The 25,345-nt window shown below is 44.2% G+C and overlaps 1 protein-coding gene across 1 annotated transcript in view; it reads right to left on the reverse strand.

The window, feature by feature from the left end:
* Tbcel (tubulin folding cofactor E like) overlaps positions 1–25,345 on the reverse strand; it is a 60,373-nt gene that overhangs the window by 8,222 nt on the left and 26,806 nt on the right. Inside the window, exons 4-7 of the mRNA XM_055622126.1 lie at positions 25,083–25,264; positions 23,333–23,589; positions 19,479–19,605; positions 17,816–17,932 (exon numbers count right to left, since the gene is read on the reverse strand). Of these exons, the coding sequence (XP_055478101.1) occupies positions 17,816–17,932; positions 19,479–19,605; positions 23,333–23,589; positions 25,083–25,264 (683 nt within the window). The remainder of the gene's footprint in view (positions 1–17,815; positions 17,933–19,478; positions 19,606–23,332; positions 23,590–25,082; positions 25,265–25,345) is intronic.

Consider the following 25,345-nt stretch of genomic DNA (forward strand, 5'->3'; position numbering starts at 1 on the left):
GGTCCTAATTGACACATTTTCTTTTAATACATAAACCAGATGATTTTTGTCTATATATGTTGAATCTCTTCCCAGTAGGCCTTCCTATACTGCAGAATTTAAAAGCGGAAAACTACATTTCCCACACTCCCTTGCAGCATGGCAGTATCTGCCAGTATCACTCAGCTCTGCTTGGATGCAGCAGACATGGCATGAGGACAGTCCGGGTAGCAGCTTAGTAATCACCAGACTCAAGTTCAAGCAACATTCCTGGAGTTAAGAGCCTGGAAGCACCCTGCTGATCTGGACATCAAACAGGAAGCACAGTGCTTGAGCTGGGCACCCCACCCCGACCCCAGGTCTACTACAGAGGTTAAGAGTGAGTGCCCTTGGAGGGCACTTCCATATAATTCTAGAGGCAAACCCAGGGAGGCGGCTGGAGTCTACTCTTCTAGCTCTTCTAAGGTTTTCTATGTATGTTAGGCACTACATGAGACCCTTTCTTAAGCAGCTTGTGAATTTAGGGTGGCTCCAGGACAGACTGTCTTCATTTTACAAAAGCCAGGTACATTTTAGAAACACATTTCCTAGTCTTTTAATCTGGGTATTTTATCTGTTACTCAAGTCCACCCAAGCTGCACTGGGACACCTGAGATTCAAACAGCATCTGCTCAGTGTCTTCCCAAAGCTGTGGTCTCAGACGACTGAAATGGTTTCTGACTATAAAGTATTCTTGAAAACCAACTTCTCAACTTACAGCCTATGGACCAGGATCTTCATCTAGCCATTAACAAGCATTCAATATTTACAAGCCTTGCTTCTTAAGTGAGTAAAAGTCCATGTACTGTGTACTTGTGTTCAGAAGTTCCTGGTAAGGATCTCTTCTTAAATAACATGTGGGGCTGGAGAGATGGCTCAGTGGTTAAGAGCACTGGCTACTCTTCCAGAGGACCTGAGTTCAATTCCGAGCACCCATACGGCAGCTCTAGTCCCAGGGGATCTGATGTCCTTATACAGATATAAATGCAGGCAAAACACCAATGCACATGAAATAAAGATAAATAATAATTTTTAAAATGTAACATGTAAAACATGGAAAATTCCCAGTGGCCCACTTGGTTAAATATAATCCCTGAAATAATGAGAAGAAAAGAATTTGTCTTTGCTCCTGAGGCAGTATGAGTGATTCAAAACTATATCCCAAGTATCCTCTGGCCACCACTATCCAATTTCCGCTGCAATATACCTTATGCCTTCTTTATATATACACCTTCTGTATACACAATATACCTTCTCTCACTCTGACACCACACCATAGCCACAGCATAGCACAGAAGGCATCTTAATGTTCTGTAGCAGATTTCACACTTTACTGACAGCTTTATTAAAGCCACAGTTACTCTACTTACTCAGGCACGTAAGTATCACATGTTGGAGGCAGAAGGAACCTTACAGATCATCTGTCACATACTTTATAGAAATGTAGTCAGAGCCTGTTCATTAACCTGAAGCTTCAGAGCTAAGGCAGACTGAGAACACAAGCTTTTCTCTAGGCCATCATTTCTCCTAGCTGGAACCCCCTCAGTGGCTCCCTGTAATAATGAGCACTCTTCTAGAAACTTGCTTCTCACTCCTGCATTCAAATGTCCCTTTTCAATTGTTCTTCAATGGCTCCTTTATTCTTCTCCCCATTTTTTACTATGTAGACCATGTGGCCTTGGGCCTCAAGATCCTCCAGTCTCAGCTTTCATATCGTGGGGCTGTGGGAGTGTACCTAATTTCTCATTCTGCCACACACACCTGTGTGGTCCTAACGTTTGATTTCTCTCTGTTCAACTGCCTCCATTGCAAGACTTATTTTCTTGATTAGCTAAAGCTATAGACCTTTCCCACCTGACTTCCTCAAGGGTCTCAATTTAAGACACTTCTATTAACTGCTTACTCTTACCTTCACATACAGCACAGCATCTAAATAGCCTCATTTATCTAAATAGCCTCATTTTTTTGTATCATTAAAAGAACAAATTATTTAAGGGCCCCAGGATGGCCTTGAACTCACAACCTTCCCACCTCTAAGCCCCTAGTGCTGGGATTATAGGCACGTGGCACCACACTTGGCCAAATCACAATTTCTTTAACTCAAGGTTGCCCAAATTATCAGTTAAGGGCTGAAATGTGATTCCTGTGATGACAGTATTCACACAACTGCCACACAGCAGTTAAAATTCTTTCAATCTACATACATCTACCAACACAACCAGGACTGTAATCAAAATGGCTTCCTAAGTTCACCTTGTAATGCACACCTCTCCAAACTTAAGGAAGCAATGAGTTAACATCAAGGGCATACAACCCAGGCTAGAAATGTGTGTGTAGATGACAAATGAAATAGCATCTGAGAGAAAACTAAGAGAAAAAAAAGTGTTTTATCATTCACTGGTAAGTGACAAACGTGAATTTAAGAATTAATGAGTGTGCTGTGGTCCACACACACAGGAGGCAGAGGCGAGCTGAAGACACTAATACCCCTGTCAGTAATGGCAGGCATGAAGAAACAAGCATAAAGAAGCCATTAACAATTCTGAGTAGTACGAACAGCATGACCTAACTGGCCTCACAAAGACCACCCAATAACATACATCTATTTCTAGTGTATATGAAACAAGATCTACCATATGCCAAACAGGCTATCACAAGCAGTACCCGAACAGTTTTCTTCCCCACGTGTGTGCACACGCATGTGTATGTGTATTCACAGAGCCAAGTGGACAATCTTGAGTGACGGGGTCTCTCGTTGACCTGGAGTTCACCAATTAGGTGATACTGGCTGACAGCAAACCACAGCAAACCTCTAGTCTCAGCCCAGCCTCCCAAGATCACTGTGCACACCACCACATCCAGCAGATTTACATAGCATCCCTCCCTGCAACACACACACATCACATACATACATACACACACCACATACACATACCACATACACATATAAACACCACATACACACACACACACACACATACACACACACACACACACCACACACACACACACACACACACACACACACAACACCCTCCCTCCTCGCACCCACAATGTGGAGCAAATCCAGAGCCCTTTCAGGTGTTTAAGTAAACTGGTTGAATGAATGTAGGTACATAAGAAAATGCATAGAACACATACACAGACACACACACACACACACACACACACACGCCATGCCCCGGCTGTGGCGCAGTACTACAGTTCTGCGGGACGCCACCTCGACAGGAAACTGGGTGCTATTATTTGTCGAATATTCTTTTTGCAACTACATGTGAGCCTACGGTTAATCCTAATAAATATTTCAATTAAAAGGGGGCTACAGACTGTATAGATTCTATGGGTGTGCTATTCTAGAGAAGCCAAAACAACAAGCAGTAGCTGACAGAGGGTAGGAGCAAGAAAAAAAGGTTGACGAGAAAATATTTTTTAGACGATGAGAATTTTAGACTCTAGTTTTGTGTTGAGGTTACATGATGACACTGTCAAAATTCAGAAACATAAACTTAAAGAGGGTGAGAATGTACTATGTGTCAGCTGTAGGGCAAGAAACCTGATTAAGAACCATAATGTGGGGCTAGAAAAATGCCTCAGTGGCTCAGAGTATTTGCTGGCAAGCAGGAAAGCCTGCATTCAGATAGCAGTATCCATGTAAACAGCTGGGCCTAACCTCAGCACTGCTGAGGGTGGGGACCAGGAACTGTTGGGACAGCTGACCCCTGGCTCCTGGCTAAGCGGCCGTCTATTCCAAAAGGAATAGGGCAGAAAGTGACAGTGGAGGGCACCTGGTGTCCTTCGGCCTATGCATGTGCACACATCACACCCCCCCTCCCACACCCCTCCCACATTTATTAAAACTTAAGATGGATCCTGATATAAGATAACCACTTAGTAGGATCCATCAAGATAAAGGGGAAAGGCAGGAGGGAAATTACTCAAAATGTAAAAGGTGATGAACACTGACAGTGTGCTTTTCACGTGGCAAGAGTCTCCCTAGGGAGTGATGCTGAAAAGTAAGACAGCACCTCGTCACCTGCTTGGTGACCATCTTTGCACAGAAATTTAGCACAGAACTGCAGTGAAATTTTGTCAGGAAATCCCTATCAGTGGTTGCCTGGGGAACCAAGTATTTCATGGCTCCTAAGCATGAGTAGAAAGATGTTCTTTTTGCTTCAAGTTTAAATTTTTCATCCAGATTTCATGTGGAAGCATTGTCCATCAAGATGAAAATAAAGTAATGCAGAAACTAAGACACAGACCTCCCAGATCAGAAGAGGAATGACAATGTGTAGAAACTCTAAAAGCTAAATAAAATACTTACTGGAAAAATATGAAATTATGAACCCAACTCATTTTACAAAGCTCACGCACCACTTACAAACCTGGAAGAGCAGAAAATTATCACAGGTCAATTTTACATTTGAAAATAAATGGAAACATTAAAAACAATGTGAAATTAAATCCTACCTGCTTATAAAGGATATTTCTTATTCCATAACTAGCTGAACACTGGAATGCAAAAGTGGTTCAAAGCAAACATAGTGTTAAAATCCAGACTAATGGAAGACCATGTTAATCAAAATGCAAAAAGAACTTTCTATAAAACCTAGTACAGTTCAGTGACCAAGGAAGCACCCTAGAAAGCCAAGAACAAAAACTACCACAACTCAGTAAAAGTCTAATTTCATATCAGAATGCTTCATACTGAACCTTCAATTGAAGGTTAGACGGCTTCTCTTGCTGCTTTTTGGTCTGGGTGGCTCTAAGGGCTGACTCAGAGTCCCCATCGCACATGCTACGCAGGTGTTCTACCATTTGAGCTACACCCCAGCCTGCCTGTCATTTTAAACATCCCACTAGAGGACCTATTCAAGGAAACGAAATGAGAGGCACAAACTTATTTGAGGAAATAACGGTGTGCAGAGAAACCCCCAAGAAAGTAAATATGAATGACTCCATATGCCATTAAGAATGACAGATGACCAGCATGCAGAACCGTCTGTGGCCTTCCTATTCACCAACAATGACCAACTAGAAATGGAAAAAAGGGTCTCATTTGAAAGAGTAGCAAAAGTTAATAAAGAACCTAGAAAGGACCCTAACAGTGTGCGGGACTCTAAAAAGCAGGAAGCGCTTGTGAAGGACACAGGATGTTCCTATTCCACAGAGAGCCTCTGCTAACGCAGGGCAGGCAGTGAGGCATGGTGCTCACTCTCTCCACCTATGGCAGCAACTCACTGTGTTCACCACCTAGCTACAGCAGGGCTTTTGGGATGCTTACACTCCTAAAGCCTACGTGGGACAGAAACAGCCCTACAAGAACTAACAAAATCTGAAAAACAACAGTAGGGAAGAGGCTTACTCTTGCTGGGAACTAAGACAGTGTCACTTTGTGACCTTGTAGAGGTACAAGTATGCATAAATATACCCAAATATACCGATGGACCAGATCAGGGACCTGAAATACAACCATGAATAAAAATGCAAGACACAGGACAGAAGCAGCATCACAGACCATGGAATTCATGCCAGGAGGGCAGGGAAGGGGAGCCCTCATGTTCTGTGTGAAGTGACACAAACATCAATTCCACACAGCCACACTGCACATACAAAATTTAGGGGGGTATTGTAAGTGATCTTCAAACAGGAAAAAGGACTCCCTTTAACGTGAAATGGGCAATAGCAGCTGTGGCTGCATGCACAAGACCAGCAAAGGCTTGAGGCAGTCAACTGCATCAAGGATGGGAGAGGGACTCACAGAGTGACAATCCTAGCTGTTGGTAAGAATATAGCATAGTGTATCAATGTACACAGTTCTCAAAGAGTATATATATATATTTTGAGAGAGGGGTTTCTTCAAAACCTCTATAGCCATGCTGTCCTGGAACTCATTTTGTAGACCAGGCTGGCTTTGAACTCACAGAAATCCACTTGCTTCTGCCTTCAGAATGCTGAAATTAAAGGTGACCACAGGCCTTTAGAATACAAAACTGATAAATCTGGCATTAAAGTTTAATACTGTTTCCAATAAAACACAAACTGAAAAGACCAGGTGGAAATGCTAGAGATCATGCACTTCACTGACACAGAAGTGTAAATTCTACTTCATATTTTGTAGGTGGTTTTTCAAAGGGATGCCAACGATCCTCATCGAGCTTTTGGCACAAGGAGCTGGAGAAATGGCTCAGTAGTTATGAACACTTACTGGTTCTATAGAGGACTCAAGCTCAAAACTGTTCTAGGGGATCTGCTGAACTCTTCTGACCTCTGTGGGCCCCTGCGTTCATGTGCGCATGCGAGCGCGCGCGCGCACGCGCACACACACACACACACACACACACACACACACACACACACACACAAACGCACGCACATGCATACACAATTACAAAATTAAATCTTTAAAAAATAAATTAAAAAATCTTGCTCTGGTTACTTTACAACGAAATAGGATTGGGGGAGAGACAAAAAGCATCCCAATTTTTCTGAAATATTGTTTCTTTTTAATTGAATACAGTAAAAATAATGTGAAAAGTTAACTCTCATTAGTTCCTAATAGTGGAAAATGAGTGTTTTATTATTCTTAGCATTTTTCAATATTATTTTTCATTCTAAAAAGTGGAAAAAAAAACTACCCATCACCGCCAACAAAAAGATAAAGCTTGCTGTTTGTTCTGGCCAAAGCTAAAGCTCAGAGAACAATGACAACGTCCCCAGAACCAGGAGACTTGGGAGGCCTCATTCCCCCTCGCCTTTGCATGTATACTGAAATACTCATCTGTAACTGCCATCAAGATTAGGAAGGCAGCTACCTCCTGCTGGGCTGAGGCTGAGAAAGAGGCAAGAAGTCAAAACCAAATCCTGGGTGACTGGAATGACAAAGCCTGCAAGCCACAGAGAAAGCTAACATTTCAGAGGGTCTCCGAGGAGCCAGGAGGAGAAAGCCCCTTTTGTCTCCTGTCAGACTCTCAGATGAATGTGAGCAGTGCTGTGTCACCACCCTGACGGAGGATGATGGAGCTTGGCAATGCGGAGAACCCCAGGAGACCCGCCTTCAGGGGAGGAATGTTCTTCTCAACAGCAGGTCCTCTGTGTGGAAGGAATATGAGGTAACGGACACAGTGCACTAGGATTCCTCCAGTGTCGGAGACAAAACGGGCCTTCATCAGGGTGGTGCCAAATACAGCCTGCTGCCCTGTCTCACAGTCACAGGGAGATATAATCAACTCGGCTAAGAAAAGCCATTAGTCGCTAGCAGGAAAAAAACCACTCTCCATACTTCACAAAGCATACCACTGGTGACAACTAAGTAAGCACTCGAGGAACTGGCAGCAGAATCCTGGACATCATAAAGAAGCCTTCCCAGGACATCTCAAGGATCCCCAAGGGCACAAAGTGAGGGACCAGTTTTTGAGGGAGTGAAGCAAAGAAAAGCTTAAGGAAGCTGCTCCTGGCCTTGCCCCTGGTCTCTGACAGCGACATTCCTGTCCATCAGCTGTTGTCTGGAGTCTTGGCTCTTAGAACTCTTTTGATAAAGTATGAAATTTTAAGGTCTGGAAAAAATACTCCAAATCAGGTCAGTTGCTTCCCCCTACTGTGCTTAAGAAACAAGATCTTTGTGCCCCCAAAGATATATGACAAGTCAACATCCAAAAGGAAGTTGCCTCCTTTCCTCCTTTTCTTCTCTCTTTAAAGTGAAACAGAGGGCTACATATTAGTTCAGTGCTAAGGAAACAATTTAAATCCAGTCCCCAGAGGAGAAGGAGAGAGGAAGCAAACACAAGATAAAGGGAAACCAGGAAACAAAAGCAGTGTGACAGACATCTGGTAAAGGACAGAGTAGGAACAACACACATGTGCTAGGGCCCTGAGCATGAGGCGCCCGCTGCCTCACTCATGTTTGTATTCCCCCAGAGGGATTGCGACTGTAAATACCTGAAAAGGGGCAGAAATGTGCAATGTGTTTTCCGAGGATTAAATTCCATAATTTCGTATAACATGGATATCCTCTAAAAAAAACCTGCAGGGTCCAGCACACAGACTGTTTCCTACAGTCTCCACTGGTAATTCATTCTCCAGGTCTCTCTCAGGCCCTCCTGGTAAGCAGAACCTTTGAACGGACTCTCCCCACCCCCATCAGACTTTCAGCAATTTCCTACTCACAGTAAGAAAAAGGACAGGTAAGGACTCAGCAGCCCGTCTTGGTCTCTCTCTTACTCCCACTTCATTGCTTCCCACAGTCCACTTTTCACTAGTTTGTGAAAACACCATCCAGAATATCCTCTCTCACTTTCAGTAGGTTAACACAAATGTTTTCTAGGGAAGGGTAGTCTTTTCCCTGACCCAATCACATTCCTCATGCTATGAGTCATACACTGAGCAGTACTACACTGGCAGGCAATGTTCTAGGTCCTGGAGAAAGAGGACGGCACCAAGCAGAAAACGTTTCTACTTCTGTCCAGTTGACAGTACCATGTATGGGAGGGATGGAGGGACTGACATAGGAATGGACAGACAATATAATGCAAATCAAGTGTTGGAAACAGACGAGTAAAATCAAACTAAGTTAAGGGAATCACGGGAGGCAAAGGTGGTTTATTTTAGCTAGGGTGTGCTGAGGAAGAATCTCAAATAAGGTGACAGCAAGAGAGAAAGCCACCCAGGGAACCTGCTTGGAACAGTCCAAACTGGGAGAGAGTACCAAAGCCTGAGGTGACAGTGAACTAGACATGCTGGTCACCAGCAAGCAGGTTCCTGCTTCTGTTGTTTGAAATATATAAACCTGAGTTCACGTCAACCGGTGGGCTCACAGCCAGGTTACCCGGCTGTGTAATAGCACAGTACAGCTGAGACGCAGTGAAGATTTGGACTCGAGAACATGACAGACAGAACTTAGAAGCCATATATGGATAGTTTGTGAAAGCCCAACTTAAAAAGAAAAGAACCCAGATGGTCTAGAAAAAGGCCAAGGAGAAAGAAGTCTGAGTGACTCCACAGCTGTCCCAAGAGCTCAGGGCAGGAACGGAAGAAGTGAGGAGGGAGCAGAGGGGCAGATGTGTGGAGGAGGGTCGGGTGTGGCTGGGAACACATCAGAAGCTTGATTTCAGACACTATGTTTCAACATCCAGGTGAGATGCCAAGCAGATTAACTGGGAAGAGTGGTCTGTAATGGAGGGGCAGGTCAGGGTCATGAATGTGGCAGGGTGATGAATGCACAGATGGCATTTAGAGCCACAGGACTGGCTAAAGGTATGAAATGGATGAGAGCAGAAAAGAAGAATGCAAGGAGGCCCTAAAGCAAGCCTCTCAGGTATTGCTGTTTGTCCTTGCGCCCCCAGTTTCTGGCCCAGTACCTCTTGGTTTATATAGCAAGTGTTCAGTAAATAAAGCAAGATGTCCCTGAACCCCAGCTAGGATCTCCAGTAAATTCCTAGACGTTCTCCTAGTGAAGCAGAAGAATCCAGTAGCTGAAACACCGCCAGCCAGGAGAGGACATCTTTCCAGCCACCTGCAGCACACTCAACTTACCGTGAGACAGTACACCACCGCTCCTCCAGGCCCTGGGAGGCAAGGCACACAGAGGGCTCTAAAGAACGGGCCTATTGACCAGCAGAGCAGACATGGATGTGCAAAGGCCAAGAGACAGAGAACAGAGGGTTTTCTTCTTTGCTTGTTTCGCCAAGTAAATAAACATGCAGCCTATGTCACATGACTCAGTTCCATGCTAGTCGGTTATGTACCATAGGAAGGCATGGCAAGGAGGCTCCACCCAGCAAGAGATGGCAAGGAAAAAGGTCACTGAGCACCTGCAGGCAATTACTGAACTGTTACACTTATAAAACACACAACACTGAGGTATGGCTCCCTTCTGTGCCCTGAACATTTTATTCTGGGGTAGGAAAACAGACTCTAAATCTCTGGATCGTCCTTAGTGAGTATTGCTGGTGAAAGGACCATTCACAACCAAACAGATGTGGAGAAAACAACTGACTCACCAGGTAACTCTGCTGCCCTAAGGGACTCTCATCCCGCCATCATGGCCCTTCATTCGTCACTCAGAGACAATCTGGCTTGCTTTCCGTACTGATTCTAAGTTAGGTAAAGTGACCTCATGTCTAACCAACACAAGGCAAGGAATCAGAGAGAAGGAAGGGCTCAGGGAAGCAAACTAGGGAAGACTGTGGTGGAAACCAGAGTAGAGGAAATCAAGTTGGACAGCCGATTCAAAAGTACCGCTGCCACCAGCAGTACGCCAAGCCACAGGAAGAGAAACATCTTCTCCGAAACAAACGGACGTACCTTTTCGGGAAACTAAAACCCTACTGATTCAGTGTAAACCCTGGATTTCCTAAGGAGTCACTATGACTCTAGTGCACTAACGACACTAGGGATATGTGCCTTCATCAGTGTTTTAGGAAGATGTAATGTATGTCATTGGAAGAGCAAAGGGCGAATACAGTGCTAACGGTCTGCTCATGTGTCACCACGCTTAGTTTACAATGCACACTGAACACACTGTACTTATGTATACATATGCTATACATTGTCTTGTCTGTCACTTCCTCTTGTTGTCAAGCATAAATGCCACTAAAGTTCCTTTAAAAATTTTATTATACTCATTTATGTTGTGGATGTGGGTATGGGTGCGGGCTCCACGGCACATATGGAGGCATACCAGGAATTTTCAGGAGCTAACCTTCTCTTCTCACCGTGTGCACACAGGAGACAGAACTCAGGCTGTCAGGCGTGGTGGCACGCACCTTTACCTGCTGTGCCATGTCACCAGGTCCACAGGTCCTTTTTAAGCGCGTAATAGTTCTGGCATTTTATGGAGCATCTCAGGGGCTCAAAAATAAATTCACCAAGAGATTTATATAAGAACTGCTGGGGAATAAGCATTGTAGTGGATGACAGTTATCTAATATCTGAATATGCTTCTGTCAGGGCCTTTCGGGAAGAGGGAGGAGTCAAAACACGGGGGATACAAGCAGCTGAAAGAAGCTCAAACACGAAAGAGAACATATTCTTTCTGTGTTTCCCTAACAACTAGAAGAGAGAAAATGACACAAACCCGCCATTTTAAATCTTAAGTACTAAGCAAAGATCCAGGCATGGCAGCTTGTGTGTGCTTATTGTGTGTGTGTGTCAGTGTGTCCACATATGTGCAGGAATCCATGGAGGTCACACGAGGGCATCGGATCCCTGGAAGTGGAGTTACAGACAGTTTTGAGCTGCTTTGTGGGTACCAGGAATCAAACCTGGGTCTTTTGCAAGTGCAGGGAGCACTCTTAAGTGCTGAGCCACCTCTCTAGTTCCTTCAGAGGTTACTGGCAGCAAGTACAGATCTGAAAACTCATGGGCAAGCAAGTACAGATCTGAAAACTCATGGGCATGGCTACAAAGGTCTGATGGCAATGTTGGCTTGTCACCTGCTGAGGTCTGTCAACCTTCACTGTCAGAAGCATGTTGCTCATTCATGGATCCAGAAATCTTGGCTGGGCCTGGCATTCCACTGATCCTGCCCAGGAGTAATTCTCTAATCTTCTTGTAAGTTCTGTGAGCCACACAGCATTCGTTATTCTCTTACTAAATTCCGACCTGACTTAACTTGTCCAGAGTTGATTCTGTTGTTTGCACTAAATTAGTAGCAGGGAGTAGATGAATTACAAGCAACAGACTCTCAGATAATGGAGGGCAATCTGTGCTTGGTTTCCGCCCAGGAAAGGCCAGTGGGTATCATATTAGTGCTCACAGAAGACAGTCTTTAAATCCTCCATGTGGTGAAGTGAAAGAACTAATTATCACCCATGGTCACGTGGAAGGCTCGGGGTGACTGAGCCCTTGCTGCCAAGAATGAAGAGCTTATGAATTCAAGGCCACGAGGCATAGCACCTGCTAGCTTATGTGCTTAAATAAAAGGATATTACAATGAAATCCCCATAAATTATGTCCAGGGAGGAGACTGAAATACATACAGGTACTATTAAAATATCCAGTCAGCCATGGGGATGCATGCCTATTGTCCCAGCACTCACAAGGCTGAGGAAGGAATGTCAAGAGTTCACAGCTAGGGGCAAAAAAGATGGCTCAAGGGGTTAAGAATGCTCCCTGCTTTTCCAGAGGACCAGACTTTGGTTCCCACCACCCTTGTTGGGCAACTCACAAACTACCTGTTAACTCCAGTCCGAAGGAATCTGAACATCTTTTCTGGCTTCCATAGGCACCCACACAACTGACCTCCCCAACATATATATAAATTAATTTAAAATAAATAAATAACATGCGTTTGAGGCTAGCCTGGCCTTCACAGTAAGACCACACATGCCCACATACAATTAAAAGCATATCTAAGAAGTAAAACATCTTTAGAAGAGGGCAAGCAGACTGCAATGAAGGTGTATGGAGGTTTTGACACCCCTGCTAACTGTAGCCCTCCTAACACTGATTAATGAGTCTGTGCCTCTAAAAGGCCTCCATAAGAATGCACTAGTCTACTTATTCTGCCCTTCTATACATATATCCTGGCTAGCTAGCATCAGATCATGTCACATTCAGAGACGGTAGTTACAAAAAGACTCTGGTCACTAAGAGATAGATCCATTGGAAGTCTACAAGTAGAGCCTGAGGACTCAGGCCAAGGGAAGAAGGGTGCATTTAGCTCTTAGTGGCTCTGTTGGCATAGACACTTGACAAAATGTCTGAAATATGATCGCTCCCATTGGTAGCTGAGAGCAAAGCATGTGGCCAGTTGGCTTACCAGAAAGTGGATTAACCATGGCCTATGCTAAAGGAAGCTGAGATGCCAAATAATGTGTAAGAATTCAAAGCCTTGAAGGACATAAGAATAATACAAGTGATCATGTTACCCCTACCTTCCCTCTACCCATCTTCTATTGATGAAACCTTAGAAGGACCCACAAAATACTTCCTACTTCAAGGCCTTCAAATGTAAGAGGAGTACCACTGCTTTAAAAAAAGACTCCACAGGGATGCAGGTAAAGGCTGGAAGCTGGGCTACCTGCTTCCACCTGGAGGACAGAAGCAGCCAAGCAGTGGCATTTAAGTGCCAGTGGATGGGAAAGTCAGGGTAATTAGCGACAGACAGGAAGGAAGGGTCGTTAAATAGCCTGTGACTGGGGCTCTAGGGGGAGCTCAGTCAGTACAGTTCTTGCAACATAAGCGTGAGGACCTGAATTCAGATCCACAACACCACTGTAAAAGCCATGGATCCCACACATATACAATCTCTGAGACAAGAGCATTCCTCGAACTTGTTGGCAAGCTATTCTAACTAAATCTTTGAGCCCCAGCTTCAATGAGAGCCTGTCTTAAAAAGTAATGTGGAGAACAACTGACAGCAGATGCCAATTTCTTGTGTCCATATTCACAAGCACATATGCAAGTACACATTCTCTCTCTCTTTCTCTCTCTCATGTGCATGCACACACACACACACACACAAAATGAATGCATTAAATTAAACACTGTGTGAATCTTTTGCAGCAGTGAATGGATTGTGGAGGCTTTAGGATCACTTTAAGAAGCCCATGAACCCTGTTCAACTACAGCATTCAACTAAAAACAACATTGCTTCTCCAGAGAGGACCACAGACAGTGTCACCATGGGAGACCTGGTGATGGTGACTCTCTTTACATCTCCACTCACCTCTTTACTTGGGTCAAAATGACTCTCTGGAAGCAGAGTCGAAGAAGCTGTGCAATTCCAAAGACTGACAGTGGAGCACATGGCATAGCACAAGATTCCATCCCATAAACAGCTTCCAAAACAGCCTTTAGACATAAGCTTTATGAGGTTTCAAAGCTCGACCCTCAGAACAACATCCTCCTGGAAACTGCACCTCGCAGCTACCCATGCTCTTTCTAACACCACCAGGCTAAATGCATCACCCAAGAAAGTTTGTTGAAATGTCAGCCAAGGTGGGTGATTAAGTGTCAGGGGAAGCAAAGGAGTCTTAGTTAGGTGTGGATGGAATCCAGAGGTTCTCTTTAGCATCTCCATGTACTGCCAGGGCTAGCAGAAGAATTTTCAAGAATGAAACTACAGATATGTAAAACTAGGAAGGATGCAGCCTCCAATAGAAACAGCTGGCTCTAACTGTACTGCCTGAAGTCAAAGATAGCTGTAAGCAAACAGAAACGGGGTACAGGACGAGGGAGCAGCGAACGAAAGCAGTGAATACCAGCTGTAGCCCTAGGACCAGTATATAAAATAATAACATTAATCCACACTTACATTTTGTTCATTGTTATATCTATGTACATGTTGCAAATTTTAATTCATTTTCATTTTCTTTCTTATTTTCCATCATTCTGTATAAGGTATACCAGAGTGGTCAACTTCACTACTGAGCCAGCAGGCATCATGACATAAAACTAGGTAATATGGATGCCAGCCCAAGGTCCAAGACTTAGCAGTAAACACAGTGGTTCATAAGACCTGGACTATGCAGAGACTCACTTCCATTTGCACAGAGATCACGTTAAGGGTGTGTGAGAACCGGGAAAATGAACACCCAGATGTTGGAGTGTAAGAAGTAAGTTGTGCTGCTTGTGCTGCTTTTATCTGGGCAAAGTGTGAAGCTCAGGATGCTGGGAATGCAGCTCGGGGAAAGTGCTCACCTAGCAAACCCGGGTTCCTTCCTCAGCACCGTCCGTCATAAAAGCAAGCAAGTGAACGAACAAACACTGATGTTTCAGTATTTCTCAAAAGTAGTTCAAGAAAGTGCCAGAAAGTTCCATGGCGCTTAAAACAAGAGTGGTCGTCATATTTGTAGTCCCCATACTAAAGAGGCAGAGACAAGAGGGCGTAAGTTCAAGTCCACCTGGGTCAAAGTGAGAGCGCTGATTAGAATGGGAGCCTCGCCAACTCTGGTTGCCCTCATTGACCACCCCTACAAAAGCACCAGTCGCATAGTAAGAACTTAGTAGAGATTCTTAAATGAGAGAAATCAACAGCCAACGACACAGCTGCAGGTGTCAGAAGAAAGTCCCGGCTCCAGGGTGTCCACAGACAACTGTGCAGCGCTGACACGTCAAACAGGAGCTGACGACATGGCTGTCCACGCTTCTCGGTTCCTGCCTAACAAGTCTTCCCAATACCCTTATAATACATTCCCCTGCTGATTAAAGCTAATCAAGGTTGATTTCTATGATTTTCACACTAGAGCACTATTACAGAGGAATAAAGGCACTGCAAGATAATTACACCACCAGGGACAGAACAATTTTACACACACGCACATTTTGTCCATCTCTATCTGCACAGCTATTATCTACAGGTATTAGTAAGTCAGCCAAGGGAAAATAGATATTGGGCCATACTTTAATTTTAAGATCTATTTATTTTGTATGCTAGCATGACCATATGTTCCCCTATGTGCGTGTGCATATATGTTTGAGTATGTTGGTGCAAATATGTGTGCACATGCTTAGCCCGCACACCTGGAAGTGCTAGCTGGTACTCATGCCATGAGGTGCGTGATGGGCACAGGACAACTTCAGGACTGCCCTGTGTCCTTCCACTATGTGGGACAGATTCCCATTTGATGAGGCTTGGAGGCAAGCACCATCACCCCCTTACCTGATAAGCCATCTTGCCAGCCATGGACAGAGTTTTTTTTTTTTTTTTTTTTTTTTCTTTTCTTTTTTCATTTAGTTTTAACTGCATTGAAAGGCACGATATATCCTCCCTCACACCTTGCTGTTCTAAGGTCATTTAAAGAATCTTAAGAATTTTTAATTTCTCTAACGTTTTTAAATACTTGGGAGTTTAAGTATTTCTAACAATCACAAAAATTATTATCTTTATGCGAACTTACAGCCCTATGGAATGTCTACCACTTAAAGTCACAAATATTCATCTGTAAATATTAATTCCTTTGAGGAGCAACATGTCCACACAGCAAGATGACTCATAATCTTGAGCATTTGTGGAAGTAAGATTTAACTAAGCTGTCTCATGTCCCTCCCTATGGACACCCGGCTCCTTTGAAATCTCATCCAGTAAGGGCTCATGTTATTCCCGAAGGTTTCTTGTTGCTGTTTTGCTGTTTTTGCCATCTGGGAGTATTTTGTTTGACTGTTCATAGTGGGTTTTTGTTGTTTGTCTTAAGACATTTAGTCCTTGCTAATCTCAAACTTACTATGTAGCTAAGGATAGCCTTGAACTCCCAACTTTCCTGCTGGACTCTTTAATGCTAGGGTTACAGATGTAAGCCACCACACTTAGTTTCTTCCTTACGAAGTCACTTTATCTTTGCGCTCCTGGTGCTACTACCTCCCCACGTCCTGAGGTCTGGGGTTACGGGTACTTGGTGGTACCACGCTCAGCTACTTCTTTTTCCTTTTCTTTTTAGTATTTCAAGGACAATTTCTTCCTTCTTTCCTTTCTTGCCTGTGTGTGCATATGTATATGTGAACGTGGGTGCACAGGTACCTCCGTGTGCACGTGGAGGTCGGAGGAGAGCCGCAGGGATCAGGCCTCACCTGAGACAGTCTCACTGGTGTTTCCCACTGTGTATGTCAAGCTCGCTGGCCCAAGAGCTTCTGATTCTCCTGTCTTCCCTCCCAGTCCCCACAGAGGCTAAGATGTCTGCACTGTGCATCGACCTCCACATGTCCTCCTGCTTTCTTAGCAGATGCTCTCTTCTGCTGAGCTGTCTCCTCAGCAGGCTTCTCTTTTCTTTTGCTTTCCTTTCCTTCCTTCCTTTCAGATTTATTTATTTATTTCATATATATGTGTGTGTGTGTGTGTGTGTGTGTGTGTATGTCTGTGTGCCACATGCATTCCTCACGCCCTAGAAAGTCAGAAGAGAGGGTTGGATTTCCTGGCACTGGAATTGTGGGCGGCTGTGAGTCATGTGGGTGCTAGGAAACAAACCTGGTCCTTTGCAAGAACAAGTGCCTTTAACCACCAAGCCACCTGTCCAGTCCCCAGCTTCTTGTTAAATAAAAAAGGCATGTAACCTTTTCGGTAAGCGACTCTATTTGTCAGTATTGGAAACCTGTTGTCAGGGGCATCTTTAGTTGAGTATTTGGAGACATGCACCAACCACCCTTCTTTCCACCTGTGGACTAACTAACGGTGGTTCTGCGCACTAGCCAGCACTTCCTCCTACAATCCCCACAGCACTAACTCAGCCCAGCAGCCCTCTTGTTACCCAGCACCCCGTTCAGGTGTCTGCCTTGCAGTCCCTTCCTCACTGGCCAAGCCTGCTGCTCTGTAGAAGCTACCAAAACAGACACAACAGTCCAAAAGCAAACACAACAGACAAGAATGAGCTAGTCTGAGGGTGGATGAAAGTGAGCTCTGTGAAGAGGAACTGGCGACACAGAGCAATGTGTGGGAGAAACAGGTGTTAGCCAGGCACCAGCCCACCGTCCACAGACTGGGGGAAGTGTACCGTGGCAGTGGTTCTCAACCTCCCTAATGCTTTAATATAGCTCCTCACGTGAGCCCCGAACACACAAACATTTTCCTTGCTGGTTCATAACCGTAATCTTGCTGTTGTGAACTGTAATGTAAACATCTGATATGCAGGATATCTGATAGGCAACCTCTGTGAAGGGGTTGTTTAATCCCAAAAGGGTCGCAGCCCACAGGCTGAGAACCATGGTACTATGGGAAAGAAGATGAAATGTCTGTTTTATGTTTTCTTTTCCTCTTTAAACCTATTGCCAAAGTCCTCTAGGAGCTATCGATCAGACCTTGTCCTGAGGCAACTGCTCGATGGACTGGTGTTCTGCCGAGCCTGCCGCACTGATGAGAGCATTTTACCTGAACGGCACTTCTTCCTGTGGAACGTCCACGTAGTACCGGATGAAGAACCTCTCAGAATCTTCTCGCTCACCATCAGTGACAACACTGCCATTGAGTTTGGAAACGGAGGGCAATCTATAAATTAGAACCAAAATGAAGGCATTTTAAGGAACCGGAAATAAAGCAATTGGCTGCCGTTTTTGAAAGGACATAGCTGGTGGGGCCCTGATCCTGTGTGAGGAATGATGTGCAGTGACATCATCAAAAGAATGAAGTGAAGAGTGGTGCATTTTCAGATGTGACACCAATCTTCTGTCTTAGATCTAACTTTCTAGGCACAACTCTAGGTCACACTGTCTAACATAGGTACGTGGAATGCAAGCCGAGTTATAGGTCTGAACAGCCCCACCTTAAAGTTTGCTATTACTTTTGTATGTATATGTGTCTATGTTCGTGCATGCACTCACATGTGCGGGTGCCCGTGCAGGCCAAAGAGGTAACAGATTGCCTGCTAAAGGTGGTTGTACACCACCTGACATAAGTTCTGGGAACCAAACTCTGGTCCTTGGAAGAGCAGCACTCTCAACCACTGAGCTGTCTCTCCAGCTCCATTTTAAAAAACATAAAATAAAGGTAAAAATTTAATGCTATATTTTACAAAATTCAATGTAACCAGAATATAAGCATTTCCACGTGTAATCAATATTCTAAGAAGTAAGTCATAAGGCCTTTTAGAGTCTCTTACTCATAAAACTTAGGAGAGAACTAGTGTCTGTTTCATATTTCAAATTAGCCATGACATTGCTTCAATGCTCACAGCCACCCAGGCTGGGGGCTGCCATGTTAAACAGCACAAGTTCAAAGTGCAGCGCGTAGAATATGAACACATAACTCAGGAATCTTCTTACAGTTGTACAAGGACTGTGTGAGGAGCATAAAGCCCAAAGCCTACCTAGCCTGAGACTCAGGCTTCCCCTCTGACTGCGGTAAGATGTACCTACATGGCAGTGTGGAGCATTAGCTGGGCAGGAGGATCAATACTGTGCTTAGGGGGGCACTCCTCTGCAGAAACCTCAAAGCGTACTGCCCGTCCTCCAGGAGCTCCGTGTGGGGTGCATGTAGAGAGCAAAGCAAAGCCCTGGGGCTGTTTTTATTTTAGCCAAAATCTTTTCTTCTGCTAAAGGTTCGTGCAAGCATACACGGTGATGGGAAGCTGCGTGGTGTGCAAAGGCAGGGAAGGCAAGGAGCACACAGAAGACAGTAATAGCTGCCATTCTTAAGTGAATGAATATTCAAGGCAAAAAGCTTGAATGCTCAGATGGCTCCATTTCCCAGTGTGTCTGCACTGTACATGACCACTATGTTACAGGAAGTAAGGATGCCTGTGTCAGATGATTCTCCATCACTAGGCTTTCCCCTCATTGCCCAAAACAGGCTTTCAAATGTCCTAAGAATTTAGAAAACAAACAACGCATACTTTTTCCAGGAGAATTCCCCGCAGTGGTCTCGGCAAGACACCTATGTCTTGCTCTCTTCGGTGCATCCTTTCTTATCCAGGCCTAAGCTCTACCAGCACAAGTACAGCCTGCTCAGGAAATGGGACAAGCCATGACATCCCCTAAGAGTATACTGCCCTTTTAATGCCCCTTCAGAAGGATGTAAAGGCAGCAGGGCAACACACCTGGCTACCACCAATTTCCTGCGCTCCTCGGTGGTATATGGCTGTAGAAGTGGAATTCCTAGCAATCTTACTTCTTCAAGCTTGGGAAATGAATTTAGTTTGTCAATGTCTTCCCAGGACTGCAAACCTAATTGGAAAAAATATATATATTATTTAAGTAAACTCAGAAAAGTACAAAAGGAAGAAGATAAACACGGCCAAGCAGTTACCAGCCATTCCTGAAATGCTGAGGTGGTAACAGCCAGCCAGATGCTGGTCCCTTTCCCGGGACACAGGGATATGGTTAAACTCCAAAATACCTTCCCTGGAAAACAGGCCCAGTGCTGCATGCCCAGACTTTCATCTGCTCAGAAGCTAAAGCAGGAGGACCTCGAGTTCCAGGCCAGCTCGGGCAGAAAAATAAGCAAGAAAATCAACAAGCAAACCCACTTTTCCAGGGCCTCTCCCATCCTGTGAGCTCAGTGGTGAAGGACAGAGAGGCTTCTCCAACATCTTCCCATTCCCAACTCCACAGTAATGGCTTCTAGTTGGGTTGGCATGGTTGTTTTTAGCAAACAGGGTACATGCTATGACTTTTCTAAAATGCGACTTGATCAACTTTTACTTAAATGCAGACTCATGGTCTATGAATGCTAGAGGTGATGGGGCATACCAAACTTTGCCCTAACACACTCTAAAATGGGACAAGTGGAGGAGAACCAGAAACTAAGACTTACTGCTTTCAAGCTACCCCCATGCTGGTGACAAGGAAATGGGTCAAAATCACTGCCATCACAACCTGACCCACGAACACAACAACCCTAAACCCTGAAGCAAGGAGAGCACGAGTCAGCCTAAGGCGCTTAGTTCTAAAATGTTTTTCTCTCCCTGGCTGTGCGCAACTTTATCATCCAAGCTAATACTTGCTGTCTGACTCTGACAGGCTTTCACAAGGCTGAGACTGAGGAACAGAGAATTAACTGCTTTAAAATTTCACTGACCTTCAGCAAGGGTAAAGTGGGAACATATGAGGACTGGGCACATAGCTATCCCAAGTCACAGCTGTCCTCTCCCTGACTAGCGGGCGCTTCCACTTAGATGCAAAAGAGGTATGTCAAGGGTCATCAGTTGTGAAATATAAAGCTTCCATGTGCAAAATATCTGCTTTTAAAATTCCTTCCCAGGGGCCACAGAGATGGCCAGACAAAGGTACCTAACACCAAGGCTGACAACCTGAGTTCAATCCTCAGGACTTACATGGTGAAAAGAGAAAGCTAACTTCTTCGAGCTGTCCTCTGAGCGCCACATGTGCGCCATGGCATGCACATGTCCATTTACCACGCCAACACACAAAATAAAAAAGTAGGTGTAATTTCCAACCCCACCCCCCACATTTCCCACTCACAATCATAACCTCTATAGTGAATTAAACTGAGTTTATGTCTGTTGTAACACAGTTATTTTTAAGTATGCAGTTGTTCTAAGAAAACTAGGTCAAAAGAATGAGAGTAAAAGTCAAATTGGGAGGGCTATTTATTTATTTATCTATCTATCTATTTATTTATTTAACAAAAGCCCACTGATGGAAAAAGACAAGAACTTTTAAAACTTAATAAGCTAAGTCTGGAACAGGACTGTTAGCCCATCTACTCAAGGGGCTGAAGCAGGAGGGTCCTAGATTCAAGACCAGCTTGGGTAACTTAGTGAGATTAGCACAAACAACGCCCCAGGCTCAATCCACAGCACTGAAAACAACTTAACTGCAACTTAACTACAACCTAACAACCCAAGGAACAGCATGACCATCCACTCAGAACTCAACAACAATCCAAATAACAACCACCTACAACCAAACCACTAGCACCCTAACCAAAATCCAATTTATAACCAACTAATCAACCTACTGTGTAGCAGGTTCCTCTAGACTAAAATCTTCCATCTTGGAGGAAAATGCTTAAGACAGGATGTTCACAGGGAGGTGAAACAACAGGCCCATTCTAAAGGAAAGTGAAATACTACAGAGAAGCTCCTTAAGACAGGAAGTAAACCACTCAGGACAGCTTCAGGAAATCCCTGAGACTGATCAGATTCACTTGGGTCCATCCATTCCCAAAAGTATAAATAGTAAAGACTGCTGAGGGTCAATCTCAGACCATCCTAAATGCCTGGAAAAAGCAGAGACCAGCCAAACTGTCTGGAAAAAAATAAATAACAGCTGAGCTGCCTAAAGAGGCCCAGACCACTGAGGTACCTGGACAAGGGCACACTCCAAATTGTTGAGCTTCCTGTAGGTGGTTCAGTGTGCTCCAGATTTTCAGTTTTTGTGAACTGTCACTTGTGCTGTGTGGACTTTGGTGATCTAACCATCGTTGAGTCATTTCTGTCCTGTAAGTAATCCCCCCATATTTTTATAAGGAACCTCAGTAAAACTCATCGGTTCATCAAGATGGACTTTGATGGTATCTGTACTTTGGTCTTTTGTCAGCCTCTTTTCTTGGGTGTTTGCTCTCATCTTCCCAAGACTAGTGTCTCACAACCCAACACAACTAATGACCCAACTACATACAATACTAGTAACAACCTCACTATAAGGAAAAGTACAAAAATCCATCCACAGACAGCAGACGGCAAGTAAACAGACAGAGAGTCTTTCCCATTTGGCAGTTAGTGAACTTTATACTCAACAAGCTCACCCCAAGACGCCTTTTAGAAGTCAAAGCACACATCAGTGGTAACCCCTGAAGCTGACATGCACATAGAGGAACACAACTCTCATTCATATGTGGTGGAAATGGAAAATGGTGCAACTATTTTGAGAGTTGGGGTTTCTTAAAAAACTAAGCACAATCTTACTGCATGATTCAACCATCACACCCTTATTATTTACCTAAACAACTTGAAAGCGTATATATGCTTGAAAATCTGCACAGATAGTTAAAGTTTCTCAAACTTGAAAGTAAACACAAACCCTTCAGCAGATGATGGATAAACTATGGTACACCTAGAAAACTAGTATTATTCAGGGCTGAAAAGAAAGGATCTGTCACGCCACGAAAAGCCATGAGGGACTTAAATGTAAATTACTAAGTGAAAGAAACTGATTTGAAGAAGCCCCACTTTGTGTTGTTACAAGTAAATGAAGTGCAAAGAAGGCAAAGAAGTAAGTGCAGAGCCAATGGCTAAATGAGAGGCCGTCAGCGTGAGAAGGATAAGCACACCACGTGGAGGAGTGTTCTGCTCACTTCTTAAAGCCCATGCTGCACCCTAGGGGAAACTATGGACTCTCAGATGCATGAAATGTCAGAACCAGTTCACTGATGGTCCTGTTACAAACACACCAGTTGGGAGTGGGAGGTAGATAGTGGAGGCAGATTGTACATACATGGGAGCCATCTGCATTGCGTCTCCTACTTAAGTTTGCAGGGAACCTAAAGCTGGTTTTAAATAAAAATTGTTAACACATATTCATTCTTGTAATGCACAGGCTCCAAAAGCAATACAATGATAGTAAAAAATGTATAGATGAACACTTAAAAAGAATGACAGACTAGGATTCCTTACCCTGCACCTAGGTTAAAATGAATTGGTTTATATTCTTTTTCCTCTTTTAATAACTACTTCATCAATTTCACTTTACTCCTTTTATAGTATGACCCTTTTTCATGTATAAAAGAGAAATTATGGCTGTAATTCTATGCTTCTTAGTACTTATTAGCATACTTATGAAGAAAACGATTTCCTAAATGCAGCTGATCACTGGTACCTGCTGGAAACCCAGTGCTACCAGCAAAGCTATGACTGAAATACATTTTTACCATATTCCACATATGAGCTTGATCAGTCTGACACAGAACAAGGGTAAGCCTGGGCCTCACCTGACTTGTGGAGGCTGATGGATCGCAGATTAGGGAACAACCTAGCCAGGGAGTCAGCGGGCTCCTCAATAGCATTCAAGTGATTGTTGGCCAGGACCAGGGTATCCAGTGAAGGGAACATGACACCCAGCTTTCGGATTTCAGTCCAGTCTTGGAGGTTATTGTCTGTTATGTGTAGGAGCTTAAGGGAATGACAGCAAACAGAAGGACAAGACACTGTTTCATAGTCATTAAGGCACAGGAAGAGCTCCTCCAAACTGCAGAGAGAAAAAGAAACATCAGTTGAGTTTTATCTTTACACACACTGCCATGCAGTCACTAACTAAATGATGCAAGTGCCAGGGACCCAGCGGGCTGCGGCAGGAAGAACATCAATTTGAGGCTAGCCTGGGCTACAGAGTGATACCCTGACTTAAAAACTAAAAATAAATAAAAACCCACTATATGTGAGACTCTGACATGTATTGCAGACAAAATATAAAGGAATATTCCTGAAGCTGAAAGTAGTGTATCGCTGGGCAGGTAAATCTAATGTGAAGCAAGAGACCGACAGGAGCTGCTGCTCCATTATCTGTGTGTGCATTTAACCGAATGCCAAAGCACACAGCACAGATTCTAAGCGCAAGAGTGTTTTATGTAGTGACGAGCCTGAAGTGGAAGTGAACAAACCAGGATAAAGGCTGCCCTGCTTTCGAGGAACCATCAACTTAACTAAGCTGAGAAACAATAGGAGAAAGTTCCAGAAACAATGTGGACAAATGTTTATAAAAAAAAATAACTGCCAGATTCCTACCCCATGCCAGGCCTTGTGCCAGGAATGCTAATATAATGGTATCCATTTCACAGACAAGGAAACTGAGCCCAAAGAGGTGACAGAATTATCAAAGGTCTCAGGGTTAGTAAGTGACATCTGAGTTTAGACATTAATTCAACTGCCACTCCCACTGGTATAAAGTCAAGCCATTCTAGCACCTGAGAAGGAGAATGAGCTCAAGGCCAGCCCCAGCTACAGGGGAAACTGAGGCCACGGCTCCTGGGCTTCACGAGACTCTGTCTCAAACAATCAATTCCAGCAACATGCTGGACACTGTACATAGCGCAGAAAGCTCATTAGATTAACAGTAAGGAACTAAGGTGCAATGTGAGGGGAGATCCGTGGTGTGTGTGTGTGTTGGATATTTTTACATTTAGACAAGCAGAGAAACTACAGCTTCACTTCTTACTGTCAAAAGTTTCCTCTGCACAGATATATGCATAAACAGACACAAACAGAACAGAACAAAACATTTCTGGACTGACAACCCAAAGTATAATTTCTTTCTTAAATTATTGAAATGAATGCCAGGTTCCCTTTGCATCAGGCTGTAGAGGCACTTAGGCACCTCAACGTCACCATATTTTAGAGATACTAGTATTGTTTTCCCTCCAGAGGGAAGGGCTAAAGCACAATTCTTAAGTAGGGTACTCGGACGACTAAAATGTAGAAAGGCTGAGGTGCTCTGGATGGCAGCTCCTTCTTGGGATATTTCCTCAAAAAGGAGGTCATCCCATGTCTCCCAGCTATGTCCCTGGAAAGGTGAGCGGATCACTCCACATCCTCACTCCAGTGACTTTGTTTTTCTGACCTTTCTCCATTCAATCTACAGCTCTAGAGTTTCTGAGGTGAGAGATCTGCAGGCACAGACTGCGACATGCACTCCCCACCCCCTACCCTCCACCCGGTCCTACCCCCCATGATCTGTGGGCTTACTCTGGTAACTCCTGCAATATTGTGTGCACTGTTTCCCAAGATGCTTTGCTGTTGTTGAGGACAAGTTTGCGAACCCCAGAGAAGGAACCAGCGCATGTTCTCTCTAAAACCGACAGACTTAGAGGATTGGAACTCAGGTTTAGAAATTCCAGCTGAGGAACATTTGAAACAATCTTACTGACCTGCGGTGAAAAGAGAGAAGCATGAGTCAAACAGTAACTGGAACTGTGGTAGAGCAATCACATTCACGAGTGACTGAGGGA

The sequence above is a fragment of the Psammomys obesus genome, unplaced genomic scaffold, assembly GCF_907164565.1.
Source record: "Psammomys obesus unplaced genomic scaffold, mPsaObe1.curated_primary_1811, whole genome shotgun sequence".
NCBI classification, from domain to species: Eukaryota; Metazoa; Chordata; class Mammalia; order Rodentia; family Muridae; genus Psammomys; species Psammomys obesus.